We start from the raw sequence: 18,705 nt of genomic DNA on the forward strand, positions 1-18,705 counted from the left end.
AAAGCAAATTCACTTTTGCAAACGGTACTGACTAGTATTTCAGTGTTTCTCTTCTCCCTCAGTTTTTCTCCATCACTCGTCTAATGTGACCCTAATGCTGATGGAGAGGGGCAGGGGAGGGCCAAACAAGGATGCTTTGCCGGCAACTGAAATCCTCCTTATCAACTGATGATGCCATTGGTCGTTAGGACGCCGGCAGATAGAAGGTTGTAAGGTTGCACAGTGAAAACCTGTGGCTTTGTGTAACTAAAAGGAAGGCTTTATCCATATGCCGGCTCCCCCCCCCCCCCCTTTCACCACTTGGTACCTGATGCTGAACCCCCCCAGGACAAAAAATTATCTACGGCCCTGTAGGGTGGAGCCTCTCATCTCTCATGTGTTGCCGTCCTGGAAAGTGAGAGGAGAAAAGACGATTTTTACTGACAATATTACACTATGGGAGGTCACTTTGTTTTTATCCTAACATATGGATGAGCGCATGTGAGGGAGTCTTAAAGGCACCAACACTAGAGGATATCATAATCAACTGAAAAGGACTACAAAGTGGTGAGCATCCATGGGGGAGGATTTCAATATGTAATCAAATGTGTATTTGATTATTTATTGAGGTGAGCATAGTGGGAGCACTGAGGTGTCACGATTGGGTGGAAGTACACCATTTGTTTATATGTTGTCACACTGAAGCTGCCTGCACTAAAGAAAGAAAACTAGACACCTTATTTATCATTTGATATGGACTTATTATACACTTTTAAGCACACATGCACTTTACTTTTATTGAACCATTCTAATGCATGAGTGTGAATTTATTTTAATTTGATGATTTGATATATTTTCATCATTGATAATTTGAGGTTATTTGTTTTACAGTATCAGTTTATTTTTTCTGGTATGCGCAACACTTATTCATATTTGATTTTTTTTTATTACTGGTGGGAACACAGTACAGTGTTTGCAGCAACCACACTTCGCAAATATATATAGTTTGAGTTTCTTATTGTACACATTAGTTCATACACTGTGGATTTGTTCTACACAGAGGTAGCGCATAGGTACTATTTCTTATTTACAGTAATTTATGTTGTTCTTCTGCTGGCTATCGTTGGGGCCCTTTAAAAAGTGTTAGTGCACTTAACAACAGTTTTAGTAAATGAGCATTAAGTATAGGTGTGGTAGAGATGCAGTAAAGGTGTAATATGGGTGTGGTACAGCTGCAGTATACCTAATGTCCTGCCTCCAGTAACTCAGTCCCTGCTAGCCATGTGAGCAATGGGCAATGCTTTCTCACTAGTCCCCGTGCGACTGTGAACTCCCACTGTAGAAAGGGGGACCCCCCCTCAGTCTCTCCACAGAATGCCTCCAGAGATTCAGCAATGAGAAGTAGAGGATGAGAGAAAGTTTTGCTATTTTCTTTGCTCCTGGTAGACCAAAAAAGCAGCAAGGTAATGAAGAGAGGGGAAGGCCAAGTGGTAGAGTTACCATAAAGTGAGCTTATTGCTTTCCCCGCATGGGCAAAGCACATATTCAATTAATTAATAATTTGACTTTATTAAAAAGCTTACACTTCTCTTCACATCTTCTCTATCTGCTAAGCTACCCATGGGTGTGATTTATTTCACAAACCAAGCAATTTCAACACAATTGAATTAGCAAATGGTTCCAGCAGTCATGCGGTCCCTGCTGGACAAATAAGAAAATCATCATTCTGAAGGGTCAGATCATTCCTGATAATAAATCAGGGCTTTTTATATGCATCTTTATATCAGATATATGTAAAAGTTCTATTCACTACACTACTTATTGGCAACTATAAATCCACAAAGGACAAATTATTTTTCTTTCTTTCTTTTCTTTAGTAGATTGGAAACATTTTTCAAAAACATACATTTTTCATAACTTATTCCGCCGTGAGCATGGTATATTTTGACATAGAAAGTCCAGTATCTCTTTCCAGCTGTGTTCCTGGGCTCTGCAGTGTGGCAGAAGCTCTCCTCCCCAAGTGAGTGGAAGTGGAAAGAAGGGAGATTGGGACACTGAGCAAAAGGGGGAACCGGGAGGCTCTAGAAGATGTCCTGCTCTGGGGTAACTCCGTAAATACACGTCTTTCTTGCCATATTTGTTTGCTCTAGCTAATGCTTCCTTAGCAAAAAATAAGCTGTCATAATTCTGGTCATTTTTACCCACAATGAAGAGAATCGGACCTCGGGCCTTCTCTACCGGAAAAATGGAATCCGAGTGTTCAGGCTTTTTTGGATCTCCCATTGCACGGGAAAGGTTGAGGGTTCCCCTGTCTGTAAATATCAGTCTTTCTGCTTCATAGGGAATTCCAGGAATGACAAGATCACCATAACTGAGACTGTTGCCATTGACAGCATTGGTTCCATTGATACAAACAGTAGCAGCCACCTGGGGAAAATAAGTTCCCATGGCCAATCCCATCTCAGCCCCTTTGCAAATAGCGATTACTCCAACTCCTTCTCCAGAAACCTAAGGCAATAACAACAGGTACATAAAGAAATGGAAGACAATTAGAATATAACAGACGCAATTTAAAAAGTTTAAGTACTAAATAAAGAATTTTAAAAAGTTAAGGTAGCTAGAACTTTGGAGTCCTTGGATTAACATTGCATAAATGGAGACCAAATATGTTAAGCCTCAAAACTGCGTAAGTCCATCAAACGGCAAAAAAACAAGCGGTACCAAAAACTGAACATAGGCAATGTTTACAGCTCATCAGTTTAGAGTTAACAAATGATGGCCCTAGAGTTATTGCTCTCACCCCAGTGTGCGTGGTGATACAAAAATGGTTCTAAGTGTGTACTCCCAATCGTATGTGCAGGCACATGGGGGTGGAGGTTGTTAAATATTGTTTTGGGTGTTTTGGGTGTTTTTTCATATCTAGTATTTTATTAAAAACCTTTTTTTTTCACTTTTTTTAATTTTATGCTATCACAAGGAGGCTGATAAGCCCCCGTATGATAACAGTGCAGATGACAGGTTCCCTTTAGGAAAACATCAGGGGTCTTTTAGACCCCTAATGCCACTTATGCAATGCGTTGAAGCTGATCAGGTACAGACTGTGCTTAAACAGCTTCTTTCCTGTCCAGAGCAGCCAGGGGTTGACAGCCTTAACCAGGAAGTGTTTAGAGTTCAGTGCACACTACCCATTGGAGATCAGCAACAATAAAAGACAAACAAAATGAATAAAAATGTAATAAAATTTTTAGGCATGGTATATTTTTACATAGTTAAATTGGTCCAACTTGGCCCAATGTAACAATGTACAGTATATGGTCCAGTGAGCTCTACTTGCTTCTGGGATCCTGCTGAGCTGCTGGCGTGATGATTCTGAACACAGGAGGTCCATTGCTCAGTAAGGGTGGCATTCAGAGAATGCTTTGCATTTTCTGAATAAATGCAAAAAAGTGTTCTGATTGAACAAGGTGGAGAGCGTATAAGCTCCTCCTGATCAAAGGAAACAAATTATTTGTACTGTCCAAAATTGAGACATTTAGTAATTATGAAATTCACATCAAACATCAAGTATGTAGATCTTATCTCTAAAACTTACTTTTGGGTGGTCACACAGAAATTGCGTGGCCTCCTCAAAATATTTTAGATCCACCTCTCCTAGAAAGCTTGGCAGATCTTCATAAGCAAAATAAGCCAAGGCAAGGGAAGCAAACCCACGGCTGGCCAGGAGGCCGCTTCTGAACTCCAGGAGGCCTCCGACCCCCCCAAACATGTCAATGACTCCGGGGAAAGGACCTTCTCCTGTAAAACAAGGGGACAACAAGTAAAACAAGTGCCTTAATACCCTCTGTCAGCTGTTCTCCCTTCTCTTTGATCTGACCACTGACATTAAGTAGGTGAGGGGAAATCCAACAAAAAATGTGTTAAAAAATACATGATACAGATCCATGATACAGATCAAATGTCTCACCCCCTGTCCCCCCCCCCCCCCCCCAGCATTATCATCATTAGAACTGTTAAAATTTTTGCGACGCCAACTTTGCGGTACCGCACCGATTTGAAAAAAGTTCCTGCACTATTTCTGGCGATTTTAGGTGTGACTTGCATAGACATCTGTACATGAAGTTGCACTGATGTCAGCCAAGTCGCACAGGCATGCGGCTTTGAAATCGTGCAATTTCAAGTGAAGTCACACGTTTTCAAAGCCCCATTCAGTGTGAACCAAGGCTAAAGCTACAAATTTGAGCGCACTACAAATGCTTCTCTCCTGCATCTGTAGAACTGCATGTCTGAACACACTACAAAATGCTTTCCCCTGGCCAGAGCAGCCAGGGGTTGACAGCCTTAACCAGGAAGTCCCTCCTGCCATTTCAGAACGTCCTGTCATTTTAAACATGAGTGTTCCAGATGCAGTGGCAGTCACTCCCTCTCTCACTGTTTCAGGCAGAGTAGAGGCTGCACTGGTGACGCTACTGGAAAAAGGGAAGACGCCAGTGATGGTGCAAAGGATGCTGCTGTTCCTAAATAGGTATCTGGATCAGGCAGCTGCTCAGATCCTGGAATTGGGTTTAAGTGAGGGTTTTTACATTGGGTGTGAGTTGAGGGGGGTTCCACCGGTTCCTGATAGTTTGTGTTTAGCCCAGCTTCACCTGGAGCTGGTTACGGAAAAGTTGCAGAAGGAGGTTCTGCTGGGGCGCATAAGCGGTCCTTTTTAGTCACCACTTTTGGAGGGCCTGGGGGTTTTGCTGTAAGGGGTGGTTCCGAAAAAGGATCCAAGTAAGTTTTGCCTTATTTATCATCTTATTTATCCCAAGGGTGGATCGTGAATGATGGCATTGACCTACTTTCTTGTATGGTCACTTATACGTCATTTGTGGGTGCGCAAGTATGGTTAGGGGTCGTTAATGGCAAAATCAGATGTTGAGGCCGCTTTTCGGCTTCTGCCAGTTCACCCAGATAGTTTTTACTTGTTGGGATGCAAGTGGCAAGGGTCATTCTTTGTAAATCGCTGCCTGCCGATGGGGTGTTCCATTTCATGTGCCCTTTTTGAGAAATGTAGTTCTTTTCTCGAATGGGCAGTCAGGGATGTTACAGGCATGAACTCCGTCATCCACTACCTGGATGATTTCCTGTGTATCTGGCCCCCGGATTGCAGGATCTGTGACATTCTACTCCAGTCATTGTAACATGTGGCAGAACGCTTCGGGGTTCTGTCTGCCCCTAACAAGATAGATGGCCTGTCCACAGAATTGTTTTTTCTGCGGATAATTATCGACTCAGAGGCCATGGAAGGTTGTTTACCCTCTGATAGGCTGACGACCCTAAAAGCTGAAGTAGTGAGTGCTAGGCAGCACTGAGGGATACGTCTTGGGGACCTGCAGTTCCACTGGGTAAATTGAATTTCACCTGTAGGATTATTCCTATGATTAGGATTTTCTGTCACTGTTTGTCAGCGGTAATGGTGGGGGTTAGCCATCCACGACATTTTATACGGCTACCATTTGAGAATTAGGCCGACCTTCAGGTTTGGGAGGTTTCTTTTTGAAATCCTACAATCGTTGATCAGTGTGGCTGGAGGGTCCCCGTTAGCAATGTGGATCTAAAGATTTTCACAGACGCGGCAGGTTTGGCTGGTTACACCATTTACTTCCAAGGGCTGTGGAGCGCAGAGCCATGTGCGGAAGAATGGTGAACTGCTAATTTTCTTAAAAACTTGGGGCTCCTGGAATGGTTTCCCATAGTTCTGGCAGTGGAACTTTGAGGTCCTGCATTTAGAAACAAGAAGGCTTGATTCTTTTGTGATAACATGGTCGTAGTTATGGCTGTCAACATTGTGTCGGCGTCTTCGCCTGTCATTCTACTGTTAGGATAATTGGTCCTGCTATGTTTGTGATTAAATGCATGTATTTATGCTGTCCACATACCCGGTTCATCCAACAAACTACCTGATGCCTTATCTCGCTTTCAGTGGGATGAGTTTCGCATGTTGGCACCAGAAGCGGAATGACATGGAGTCTCTTGGCCGCGGTAAATGTGGGGGATTGCGATGGAGTTCAGAGTTCGCTGTTTGCTGTGACCTGGGAGGCATATTGTAAGGTATGGAGGGAGTGCTTTTCTCTTCTTGAGGAGGTGAGTGTGGCTCTGCGGGGGACATGTGTTCTGTGGTTCTTTATTTCGTCTGCTGGAACTTTGCGCGTGGTGTTTCGGCATAGGCGGTGGGTCGTAAGTTGGCAGGTCTCGCCTTCTTGTTCAAATTGGGAGTTTTGGATTTCACTAAAGTTTTTGTGGCTTGCCAGGCCCTAAAAGGTTACCGTAGGGGCCAGCAGCAGTGCGACCCGCGGTGCCTGATTTCCTTTTCTATTTTAGGTTAGTTTCTGGGGCGGATTCCTGAGGTGTGTACCTCAGTTTACTAGATGCTTTTGTTCCAGGCGGCCTTTTTGGTTGCCTTTTTTTGAGGGCTCTGAGGATTAGTGAATTAGTTAGCCCTTCTAGGAAGGTGGCTGGGGGTTTCCTGGCTGGTGACACAGTTTGTACCGAGTTTACGGTTCAACTCTTGATTCAGTGTTTTAAGACAGATCAGGTGGGCAAGGGTATGCAGGTCTTTTTATTTCAGGACAATAGCCCTAAATTGTGCCCAGTGCTTGCAGTAAAGAGGTTCTGGTGAGTGCGTCCCGGGAAGAACAGCCCTTTGTTTTTACACTTAGATGGCTCTTGGCTCTTAAAATTTCAGTTTATTGTGGTCTTTCGCAAATGCCTCCTTGCATCTGGTTTGAATGCTAGGGAGTACTCTCATTCTTTCCGCATTGGCGCGGCAATCAAAGCATCTAGTTGGGGTTTAGAGTTTGGAGTTATTCAACGCATCAGTAAGTAGGAATCCAACAAGTATTAGTTGTATGTGCGGCCCCACCTTGTGTGACCTATGTTCCGTGTTTTCTAATCCTTCTAATTTGTGTCTGTTATGGTGTTGTTCTTCCAGTCTGTTGTACTGTGGTTTATTTTCTTGCAGGTGTTCATCGATGCCATATTTGGATTTTGGGGCATTCTTTTGTTTTCTAGGGGGGCTAAGAGGGCGGCCATGAGGCCTAATCGGAGGCAACTAGGTCTTTCTAGAGAAGTGGTCAGTGTCCGGTAGATTGGCGTGCCTGACATGCTATGGAGTCTAGTTCTTCCTGAAATCCATCACTTTGCCAAGTTGGACAGGTCCCCAGATGTGCTGGTCCTGCATGTGGGGGGGGGGGGGGGGTGTAATGACCTGGGCCTGCGATCTATGCGGGAACTCATTCGAGATGTCAAATTTGACTTTTTGAGGCTTTGGATGTCGTTCCCACATATGTTAATTGTTTGGTCGGACATTGTGGGCCGAACTTGCTGGCAGGTGGCCAGGTCTGTAGACAGATTGGAAAAGGCCTGCAAAAAAGCCAATAAGGAGATGAAGCGATATTTCGTTAAGAATGGGGGCCTTGTTATCTGATATCTGAAACTGGAACAAAACATAAGACAATACTTTAGGTGTGCATTTAAATGCAGTCGGTATAAATTTGTGGTTCCTGGTATTGGAGGATGGGATACAGCGTGCCGCTAGGGTTTGGAGGGGCGCACAAGTGTAGGTGGTACACTTGTGGCATGGTGGCAGTTGGCGGCCCTTTAATGGGATTTTAAATATATGTTATCTGGGATAAAAGTGTGGACCCATCTGTTGGTATAATGTCTGATTGTTGGTTGTGGTCCAATAATAGTAACCATGTACTGGTAGACCTGTAAAGTGTCTGAGGGCAATTAGGAATGTCCCAGAGGGGGAGTCTTGCGGCTGGGGGCATATATATTTAGCAAAATGGTGCCACAGGCACAAACAGGTTGGTTGTGGAGTTTCAAGGACTTCTTAATAAATTACGACTAATGTAATGTAAAGCTGTTATTTATTGTTTATTTTGGTTATTAATTGTTATTTTGTATAATAAAAGGCTTTACGACCATTTAAATCCATTTCGAGTTAAGTGTTTGATTTTGGTCAAGTGGGTGGGTAATGTTTGGGGTATGTGAATGTTTGGTGGAGGTAGGTTACATCTGAACTACCCTAGTCAAGAAAGCCCAGAGCTATAAAGCATGAACACGTGAAGGGTCGGCAGGACAGGGTGGAGGTAGAACCAGATAGCATGTAGTTAAGTCCTTTGAAAAAATTTGAAAGGAGAGGTACTCACATGATTGGTTGAGGAGACATGGTGAGGAGGAGGAGTGTAGAAGATTAGACTGCAGTGAGGGGGTTGGGCTGCAACAGTCATCAGAAACAGAATTAGAATCCATCGGAAGAACGTCCCTCCCTCCCTCCCTGGTGGTAGATTAAGAGGAGTTGGGGTGGGTCTTCTGGTGATAAGGTTGGAGGTCCTTTAATGGGGTTTTAAAAATCTGTTGTCTGGGATAAAAGTGTGAACTCCTTTGTTGGTATGGTGTCCGATGGTTGGTTGTGGTCCAATAATAGTGACCAGGTACTGGTAGACCTGTAAAGTGTCAGGAGGGCAATTGAGAATTTCCCCAAGGCGGTGTCTTGAGGCTGGGGGCATATATATTTATCGGTTATTTGATTATTTTGGTTATTAATTGTTATTTTGTAGAATAAAAATTAAATCCTTCCTTTCCCTATGAGGATCAATGGGCCTTCATTCGCTTCCCTTTGTAGAGCTACCTCCGTAGAGGCCATTGGTAATAGCTGGTTTATCCCTGATAGTGCAGAGACGGCCCGCCACCACAAGCATCAGTCCATACACTCTAGCTCCAATAACTCAGTTTAGGGGATGTTTTTTTGAAATGTATTGCTTGAAGAACTTTAAACAGGAGATGAGTTGGGACATGAGATACTCTAAAAATGATTAGCACCAGCAACAAGAGGACAATATTCTCTCTAGTCTCTCTCAAGAGGTAATTAGGGACATAGAACAGTCTAAGGCATGGGTGTCCAACCTTTTGGCTTCTCTGGGCCACATTGACTGTAGAGAAATTTCCCCGGGCCGCATACAAAATATTAGGGATGCACCGATCCGACTTTTTTGGAGCCGATACCAATATCTGGCGTTGTTAAATCGCCCATACCGATACGGAACCGATCCGGAGCTACACACAAAGCAAGCGGCTGCAGTACAAAGCAAAGCCGCTGCTTCATGTGTGTGGCTCCTCCATTCACAGGAGGAGTGCATCTGATATCACTCCGCCTGTGAGCCGGACCTATACAGGAAGTAGCGGCTCCCATCCCATACTATTACTGCACCTAGTAAGGGATGGCTGAGCCGTTACTCAGCAAAAACCGGATCGGCCCGTGGGACGTCTAAATTTCACCGATCTCCGATCCAGCTATTTTGTCCGGATCGGGGCCGATTTCTGATCTGAATAGCGGATCGGTGCATCCCTACAAAATATATACTATAGTTAAGGTATATAAGTAATAAAACGCCCCTGTGCCCTTCCCGCGACACAACCTCCCCCCCCCCCCCCCCCTCCGCACTAATACAACACAACTAGAGGATGATGAAATGAAATACAATCAGTATACAGAGGTTTACTTCTTCTGAGAGATATTAAAGGAACACTCTAACCACCATCACCACTTCAGTGATTTGAAGTGGTAAAGGTGGGAGGAGTCAGGAACACTGCACATGCTGGGATATTTACAGTTATGTGCTGGGGAATAGTTGCACCCCTAGCACATGTGTCTTAGGCAGCCAGAAAATGTAATGTCCTTATTCATACATGTAAGAACAAGGACATGACATTATGACAAAACTAGTTATTAAAAAACATATTGCAACATTTTACACATGCTAATGCACACACCTTTTCTACTTATTTTGCAGACTGTTGGCGGTTACTGCTGGCGGGTACTGCTGGTCATGCGGGTACTGCTGGTCATGACGTTGGGTACTGCTGGAGGAAGCAGTGGTTGCAGTATAGAGCAGAGCCGCTGCTTCCTGTATGGCTCCTGTCACAGGCTGAGGAGGGGTGCATTTCATATCAATCCGCCTGTGACAGAGTCGGAACTATACAGGAAGTAGCTGCTCTGTCACTGACTGCAGACATCCTAAGTCTACCGCGGCAGCTGGGAGATCCCACGGCACTTGCAGCCTAGTGCATGCCCATCCAATGCAGCCTAAACAGTGCCCATCCAATACAGCCTCACTAGTGCATGCCCATCCAATGCAGCCTGATCAGTGCCCATCCAATGCAGCCTGATCAGTGCCCATCCAATGCAGCTTCCCCAGTGCGTGCCCATCCAATGCAGCCTGATCAGTGCCCATCCAATGCAGCTGCACAATTGCATGCCCATCCAATGCAGCCTGATCATTGCCCATCCAATGCAGCCTCACCACTGCCCATCCAATGCAGCCTCACAGGTGCGTGCCTATCCAAAGCAGTCTCAACGGGTGCATGCCCCTCCAATGCAGCTTCATCAGTGCGTGCCCAATCAATGCAGCCCGATCAGTGCCCATCCAATGCAGCCTCACCAGTGCATGCCCACCTAATGCAGCCTGATCAGTGCCCATCCAATCTAGCCTCACCAGTGCATGCCCATCCAATGTAGCCTCACCAGTGCATACCCATCCAATGCAGCCTCACCAGTGCGTGCCCATCCAATGCAGTCTGCAATGAAGAGAGGAGAGCGGCTGGATTACACAGAGCGGGGATGTTCTGCTTACCCGGCGACTGCTGTCATACGAAGTCCTGCCTCCTGGACCTGCTCCTATGATAGACGTCACCAATGTGCTGTCTATCATAGGAGCCGGTCCAGGAGGCGGGGCTTCATATGACAGCGGCGGCCGGGCAAGCAGAAGATCCCTGCTCGGTTTGTAATCCCACGGCACTCCCCCCCCCCCCCCCCTCCAAGGCAGCCTCTGCCTACAGTTAGTTGGAAGCCACTGTGGCCGTGCCCCCGACTAGAATTCCTTTCTCCCCAGCAAAAAAAAATTGTCAGGTGGCAGTGGGCCGCATTGCCTGCAGTCCTGGGCCGCATGCGGCCCCCGGGCCGCAGGTTGGACATGGCTGGTCTAATGCCTCACAGCTGTAGACCATAAGGCAACTTCTTTGGCATCTGGTTATCTTGTCCCACTGCACAACTGTTGGTACCCAAAGCAAATTCCAGGACACTTCCAGTAACGGGCACTTCCCTCTAGGTTCACTCTCCAGGAATCTGCTAAAGACATACGAATGGCCAGTTCATAGCTACCACCGTCACTTAAATCCTCAAAACCACACAGTCACCAGGAATCTTTACTCACAAGTCCCCAGGACAGCTGCACACCTTCCAGTTTCCTCTGGACATGGTCCATTGAGGGAGACTATCCTTCTCTTGACCAGATCCCTTTTTGGCAAAGTCCTAAAGCCAGCTTCTCAGCAGATCCATCCAGGCCCTCAGCCCTGACAGCGCTTAAGCCTCAGGAACAGCTACACGGTCCATTGGTTGCCTCACAGCAGCAGCCCCTGAGGCTCTGGAACCCTCCTTGAAAGAAGAAACAATCTCTCCAGGGCTCCCGATTATTTATCACCTCCCCAGCCACCTGGTGGACACTCCTCTCCAGGGAATTGGCTAGGCCGTGTTAAATATTCAGGCTGGTCATTTGAATCTCCCTCCCTATTTTTTGGAAGCTTCTTCCAGAGGCAGGGGCAAGTAATCAATTTCCCAGCCTGTGAAACCCTAAACAGACCATAACAAGCAATCACTGCTTCCTTGACTACAGAAGGAGCCAAAAACTAAATTTGCCTAGCATCCTACACTACGAGGGTACTACACCTTTGTAGTAGGGATGCACCGATGCCATTTTTTTTAACACAGAGTACGAGTATTGATACTTTTTTTTTTTTTTAAGTACTCGCCGATACCAAATACCGATACCTATTGTCTAGGAAGGGGGGGGGGGGGTTAGGGAGTTGGGTGAGGCAGTAAGGGGGTGAGGACAGGCATCCCACTGACAGCATTTGCACGAGTACCAATACCCGTGCAAATGCCTTTTATCGGCACCGATATCGGTATCGATGCAACCCTACTTTGTAGAATTACAATTTTGAGCAGAGCACACTACAAATTCACTGGTAATAGTATAGGTAATGGTGTCATTGGTGGCAAAAAAAAAAAAACTCTCCTTGACAATAGCCTCTGCTTGGCACTGGGGGTGCCAAGGTTCCTGTCAGAACTGGGTACCAGTGCTTTGAGAAGGGTACCCCTATTTTTGGTGAACCTTTTTTAACAGGCACAGTAATGATGTAGGGGTCAGTGGAAGGAACTACAACATGCAGTGGTCGACAAGGCACCAGACATTCCTAGAAGAATATCGGATGCTAAAGGTTCTTCGGGCAGCCTAGTTCTTCAACAGCGTGAAGATCAGGTAGCGTGACAGGTAAGTATTTATTCCTTTCTTATCAGGCAGGACTTTTTTGTAAAATAACAGAAGTTGCTAATCACCACTATGCCTAGCTATATGAGGAAGAGTGCTAAGCGATGCCATACCTCCCCCATGTGGCCACTTCTGAGTAGGACCATTACTGTTCTCTGAAAAAACACTTGTACTGCAACACGTCATCGAAATTTGCACACGGATTTCCAATGCAGGATACCGTATCTTAACTGGTCTGGAGCGATAAGTGGGTTGTCCAAAGGCTCAGTCCTGGGACCAATTTTGTTCTATTTATCATAAATAGCATTGAGGACGGGATCACTAGCTCAATTTTACTTTTTGCAGATGACACAAAATTGGGCAGGGCAATAACTTCACATCATGATGCAGAAATCTTACAGAACGAGTGGGCAACTGCATGGCAAATGAGGTTTAATGTGGAGAAGTGTAAGGTATTGCACTTGGGGACTAAAAACATAAACACAAGATACGCGTTAGGGGGGGAACCTCTAGGGCCGGGCTTCCCAAATTTTTTTGGGCCGAGACCCACTTATGAATACAGATTTTTTTCGGGACCCACTTGCTTGTAATTGAATTGTAAAGTGCTACAGAATTAAGGTATAGCGTGCCCCATTTCAATGTAGAGAGACCAGCGTTCCCCCTTTCAATGCAGAGAGACCAGCGTGCCCCCTTTCAATGCAGAGATGCCAGCATGCCCCCTTTCAATGCAGAGATGCCAGCATACCCCCCTTTCAATGCAGAGATGCCAGCATGCCCTCTTTCAATGCAGAGATACCAGAATGCCCCCTTTCAATGCAGAGAGGCCAGCATGCTCCCTTTCAATGCAGAGATGCCAGCATGCCCCCTTTCAATGCAGAGATGCCAGCATGCCCCCTTTCAATGCAGAGATGCCAGCATGCCCCCTTTCAATGCAGAGATGCCAGCATGCCCCCTTTCAATGCAGAGATGCCAGCATGCCCCCTTTCAATGCAGAGATGCCAGCATGCCCCCTTTCAATGCAGAGATGCCAGCATGCCCCCTTTCAATGCAGAGATACCAGCATCATCATCCTCAAAACCAACCCCAAAGACCATCAGCTCATCTTGTATAAAGGGAGGGATTGGTAAAGGCATGGCACAGTAGGTATAGGCATGGCACAGGTGATGGTATAGGCATGGCACAGTGGGTACAGGCATGGCACAGTGGGTACAGGCATGGCACAGTAGGTATATGCATGGCACAGTATGTACAGGCATGGCATAGTAGTAGGTACAAGCATGGCACAGGTGATGGTATAGGCATGGCGTGGTGGTGGTGAGGGGGGTGGGATCAGTGGCAGCGGTGGTGGTGGTGAGGGGGGTGGGATCGGTGGCAGCGGTGGTGGTGGTGGTGAGGGGGGTGGGATCAGTGGCAGCGGTGGTGGTGAGGGGGGTGGGATCGGTGGCAGCGGTGGTGGTGAGGGGGGTGGGATCAGTGGCAGCGGTGGTGGTGGTGAGGGGGGTGGGATCGGTGGCAGCGGTGGTGGTGGTGAGGGGGGTTGGATCGGTGGCAGCAGTGGTGGTGGTGAGGGGGGTGGGATCGGTGGCAGAGGTGGTAGTGGTGAGGGGGGTGGGATCGGTGCCAGCGGTGGTGGTGGTGAGATCGGTGCCAGCGGTGGTGGTGGTGAGATCGGTGCCAGCGGCGGTGGTGGTGAGGGGGGTGGGATCGGTGGCAGCGGTGGTGGTGGTGAGGGGGGTGGGATCGGTGGCAGCGGTGGTGATGAGGGGGGTGGGATCAGTGGCAGCGGTGGTGGTGGTGAGGGGGGTGGGATCAGTGGCAGTGATGGTGGGGGGGGGGTGTGATCGGTGGCAGCGGTGGTGGTGGCTGGGAGGGGGGCAGTGGAGAGCCGTATAGGGAGACAGTATGGGGGGCAATGGAAGACAGTATGGGGGGAGGGGGACAGTATGGGTCAGGGGGAGCAGATTGACAGTCAGTTGGACACCTTGAACACTATACTTGAGGGCAGTGTATTTCCTGACACTCTGCTGTGGCAGAGATTGTGTTGGTATCTACTTGAGCGGCCTCGGGGCAGGGAGCATTTCTCCTACCTGACCAGTGGCAGGAACAGCTTTGAAACAAGAAGCGGGAGTTGAAGCCGCAGTTGAGGGGCGGAGCTGGGAGGCGGTCCTAGGAACAGATGACTACTTGTCAACATCGTAAATACAACTAGCGCCAGGCTGGATAGGAGGTCCGGTGGGGAGGCATATGGTAGAAATGATCCCGCCCCTGCAGCCACTGAAAGCCCTGCAGGAGCCAGGAGGAGAACGGAGGAGATCGGTTCTCCTATATGTCGCCCCTCCTGCCCGCCTATACACCCTAGTGCTAGCTGTATCCACAGTGTGGACAAGTGACAAGCAGTTATCTGTACCTAGGACCGCCCCCCAGCTCCGCCCACAGCTTCGGCTAAGGCAAGCTATGTCCAAACTTGACAGAGGACCTGTGCGGGCCCCCTGCAGGCTGCTCTAATTACGCCACTGTGTCGTACACAAGGAGGGGGAGGAGGGAGAAGAAGACTTTGACGCTCCTCCCCTCTGTCTCAGCTCACGGCGCACCGTCCCGCTCTTCTGTGCACCTGGCCACCGCGCCCCTAGTGGGCGTATTAAATGGTAATTTTTTTTTTTCCCTCACTGCTGATCTGACTGCTCCGTTGTCGGCGACCCACTCAGATGCGGCTCGTGACCCACCAGTGGGTCGCGACCCACAGTTTGGGAAGTCCTGCTCTAGGGGAATCAAGAATGGAGAAAGATCTGGGAGTCTTAGTTGAAGACAGACTAAGCACTAGCATACAATGTCAAGCTGCAGCTGCCAAAGCTGGCAGAATATTGGCATGCATAAGGAAGGAGATATATTCCAGAGATAAATCTATAATCCTACCACTTTATAAAACTCTGGTTCGGCCACACCTGAAGTATTCTGTCCAGTTCTGGTTGCCAATCCTCAGAAAGGATGTGCTGGAACTGTAAAGAGTCCAAAGAAAGGCAACTAAGCTAACTAGGGGATTGCAGGACCTAAATTATGAGGAGCGATTACAAGCGCTCAATTTATTCTCCCTAGAGAAGAGACGCCTGAGAGGGGACATGATAGCGATTTACAAATACCTCAACGGTGATCTCAGCATAGAAAAAAAAAACGATTCAGTCGCATGGAGTGCAAAAGGACATGAGGCCATTCAATGCGATTAGAGGAGAAGCGATTTAACCTCAGGCTACGCAAAGGGTTTTTTACAGTAAGGGCAATAAGATTGTGGAACTCTCTACCACAAATGGTAGTATCTGCGGGGAGTATGGCTACTTTCAAAAGACTCTTGGACATACATCTCCAAGATCAAAACATTCAGGGGTATGGGAAATTAATACGTCCACACACACCTACACAGGTTAAACTGGATGGACTATTGTTTTTATTCAACCTCAACTACTATGCAACTATGTAACCCTTTTCAAGGGCACAAAATAGATAAAAATTAAAAGCTACATAGAAATATCCCTGGGCAAGGTGTTTTCAAACAACACAGTCCTATGAGTATTTATGACCCTGAGCAGAGGACATTCTGTCCCTGAAGAAGGTGGGGGGTGGGGCGGACTGTAAAGGCCTTTTAGGCCAGGCTGGGGATCCCTGGATGAGGCTGCTTCCCTGGAGGATTCCCGGGAGATGTGTACCCAGCTAGGAGGTGTCTACAGAGAGCACAGTCCTCTAAGTATTTATGACCCTGGGCAGAGGAGACACTGTAGGGAGATGGCTGTGAGGTGCTGCACTTGCTGTCACCAGAGAAGACTGCGAATCATCTACTTCATGTGATTGACTGTCTTGCCATTTCCTGAACATCAGTAAAGTGCAGTGACTGTGAAGATATTTATCGTGTGGAAATTTCTTCTTTGGATATAAAGGTCTATGGCCTGGGGTTTCATGAGTTGGCCTATAGCAAGGAGCAGGGCTCAAAATGGCGGAGGAGTCAGCCTCAGCAGGTAGGATTATGTTCTAGCAGGGCTGAAGTGGAGGTAGGGTCTTTTTGCTCGGGCGCCAAAACTAGCCAATCACAAAGCCTCGCTTACAAGTTTCAGTTCCAGAAGCTGCACCTTCTATACTGTACAGGGTGAACAAAAGTATGTTTACGGACTGCTACAGTCTATACACATGGCCCTGGCTTCATCATTAGTGCTAATATATTTTTACAGTGCACATGTCCAAACGTTGTTCAACTTTCCAGCAGCAATATGAAGTTGAGCCATATATTAGAACATGACAAGTAATAAATACTTGCATATGTTAGACTTAAGCCTCGTACACACGCAATGATTATCGGCCAACCGATCGGCCGTCTTTTGTCCAGTGTTGTTGTGTTGGTTGAAATGTGCTCTAGACTGCACACAAATTTTAATCGGCCAACAAAAACCAACTTCAGAAATGATGTCATGTTCTGGTTTACTTTCCGTTTTTTTTTTTCTTCTCTGAGCATGCCCAGTCTTGCTCATCAGATTTTTGTCTGCCGAAATCTGTACTGACTGACGAAAAATCGGCCGTTCTGTTGACGGCCAACAAAAATTTTATAGCAAGCACACCAGATTTTGTTCGGCCGAAAAGTCGGTTGTCGGAAGCATCATACTAACAAGCGGAAAATTGGCCGATCGGACGTTGGCCGAAAATTCACGGCCAACTATCGATGCGTGTGAACGAGGCATTACACACTACTTATCATGCATATGTTTACCATGAGCACTGCTGGTCCTTTGGTGCAGATTTCTCTCCAGCATGGAAAACAGTTAAAGCAAAGTAGACACATCACCAATTTTCACTTAAAATCTGGTGAGACTAGCAGTAAAAAGAAGAACTATCTTAGATCTTACGCTTCAGCTTTACAGCTATAAAGCTACAGAATAGGAGTGCCTAGGCACAGGAAGTGCACTACAACTTTCAGGACGAATTCAAGCCAAAAAGGTACATAGTCAAGGTAATGCCTTGGCACAATTAACATTTCTAGATGTTATTTTTAAAATCTTCATTTTTGAGTTCAAGTCCACTTTTAATACCTGGCTATAGGTATTAGATTGATCATGCATGGGCAAACCACCCACAAGAATATAATTTATTGAGCAATCTTTGGTTAATGATTTTTATATTCTCCATGCTTTTTTGCTCAAATATTGACCAAGTAGGTGTGTCTATACAGTGACCAGTAGGCCACCGTACTGACCTGAAACAAACTACAGCAATTAATCAGCAAAATCCTACATTGCTAGGAATGTTCATATATTTTTCTTAGGAACAGTTGATATCAGAGTTTGCTTACCTGGTGGGAGGAAGAGAGCTCCCCGGATTCGGCCTTCTCTGATCTGCACTCTCTCAACATGAGGGCTGGCATACCATCTTTCTACAATTTTACTGGCAATAGGAGGGCCTTCTGGTGATGAACTGATTTCCATCTTACAGTAGAGCTCCAAGTGAACGTAGAAAGGACTTCCCTTTATATCACGTTTTACTAACCTAAGAAATGGAGTAACTGGCTTCAGAGCCCAGAAAAGTCCCATTGGATGAACTCCATGGAAGTCTCCACCAGTGGCCGGTGTATGCTCTAGATCCACCTTTCCAACATCATCAGTTTTATAGAAGGCTTGGGAGTAAAAGATTTCCCCCTTTTCATCTTCTAGCCATGCTCTTAGCGTGATTATCTCTTGTGGTGGGAGGCCCCAAGCTTGAATCTTTACCGGCTCATCTGCAAGTGCCACCTCCGGTGTGACTGTGAGACCAATCATGGCTGAAGGTCTGTAGAAGAATAACTTTAATAAAACGCAGTCTTTGCTAGTGAAGAAGGCTCTGGGTTACTGAATACAGTATGAAGTACAATGATGGTTTGGAATCTTTGACGTAATTACTCCCTTCAGCACCTAAAAAGAGGAATATAACTTAAGTAAGTTAGCCAACAATTGTTAGGAAAGCAGTCTGGACCAAAAGTAATGGGTGAAGGTAAAAATATCAGTTGTCTCTCCATCAGTATCCTTGTGTGGAGAAACAGCACCTTGAAGGATTGTGCTGTGCTGTGTAGTGACAGGATTACTTTGAAACAGGGGTCTTAACTGGTGGCCCTCCAGCTGTTGCAGAACTACAATTCCCATGAGGCATTGCAAGGCTGACAGTTACAAACAGGACTCCCATAGGCAGAGGAATGATGGAACTTGTAGTTCCGCAACAGCTGGAGGGCTGCCAGTTTAAGAACCCTGCTTTAAAGTAACTCACCTAATTTCTCTTAAAATCCCCTCTAGCATTACCTTTGCAGCCAATAGAAAAAAATTAATTCCAGCTAATAAGAGAAAGGAGTAGTGAA

At 46.5% G+C, this 18,705-nt stretch overlaps 1 protein-coding gene across 1 annotated transcript in view; it reads right to left on the reverse strand.

Moving 5' to 3' along the window:
* Positions 1 to 1,697: 1,697 nt before the first annotated feature.
* The window catches only part of LOC309551868 (acyl-coenzyme A amino acid N-acyltransferase 1-like), a 31,965-nt gene continuing 14,957 nt past the window's right edge, over positions 1,698 to 18,705 (reverse strand). The window contains exons 2-4 of the mRNA XM_082252582.1: positions 17,674 to 18,268; positions 3,572 to 3,774; positions 1,698 to 2,487 (exon numbers count right to left, since the gene is read on the reverse strand). Coding sequence (XP_082108708.1) covers positions 1,891 to 2,487; positions 3,572 to 3,774; positions 17,674 to 18,136 — 1,263 coding nt within the window. The 5' untranslated portion in view covers positions 18,137 to 18,268 and the 3' untranslated portion in view covers positions 1,698 to 1,890. The remainder of the gene's footprint in view (positions 2,488 to 3,571; positions 3,775 to 17,673; positions 18,269 to 18,705) is intronic.

The sequence above is a fragment of the Pelophylax lessonae genome, assembly GCF_965119305.1.
Source record: "Pelophylax lessonae genome assembly, chromosome: 1".
Taxonomy (NCBI): Eukaryota; Metazoa; Chordata; class Amphibia; order Anura; family Ranidae; genus Pelophylax; species Pelophylax lessonae.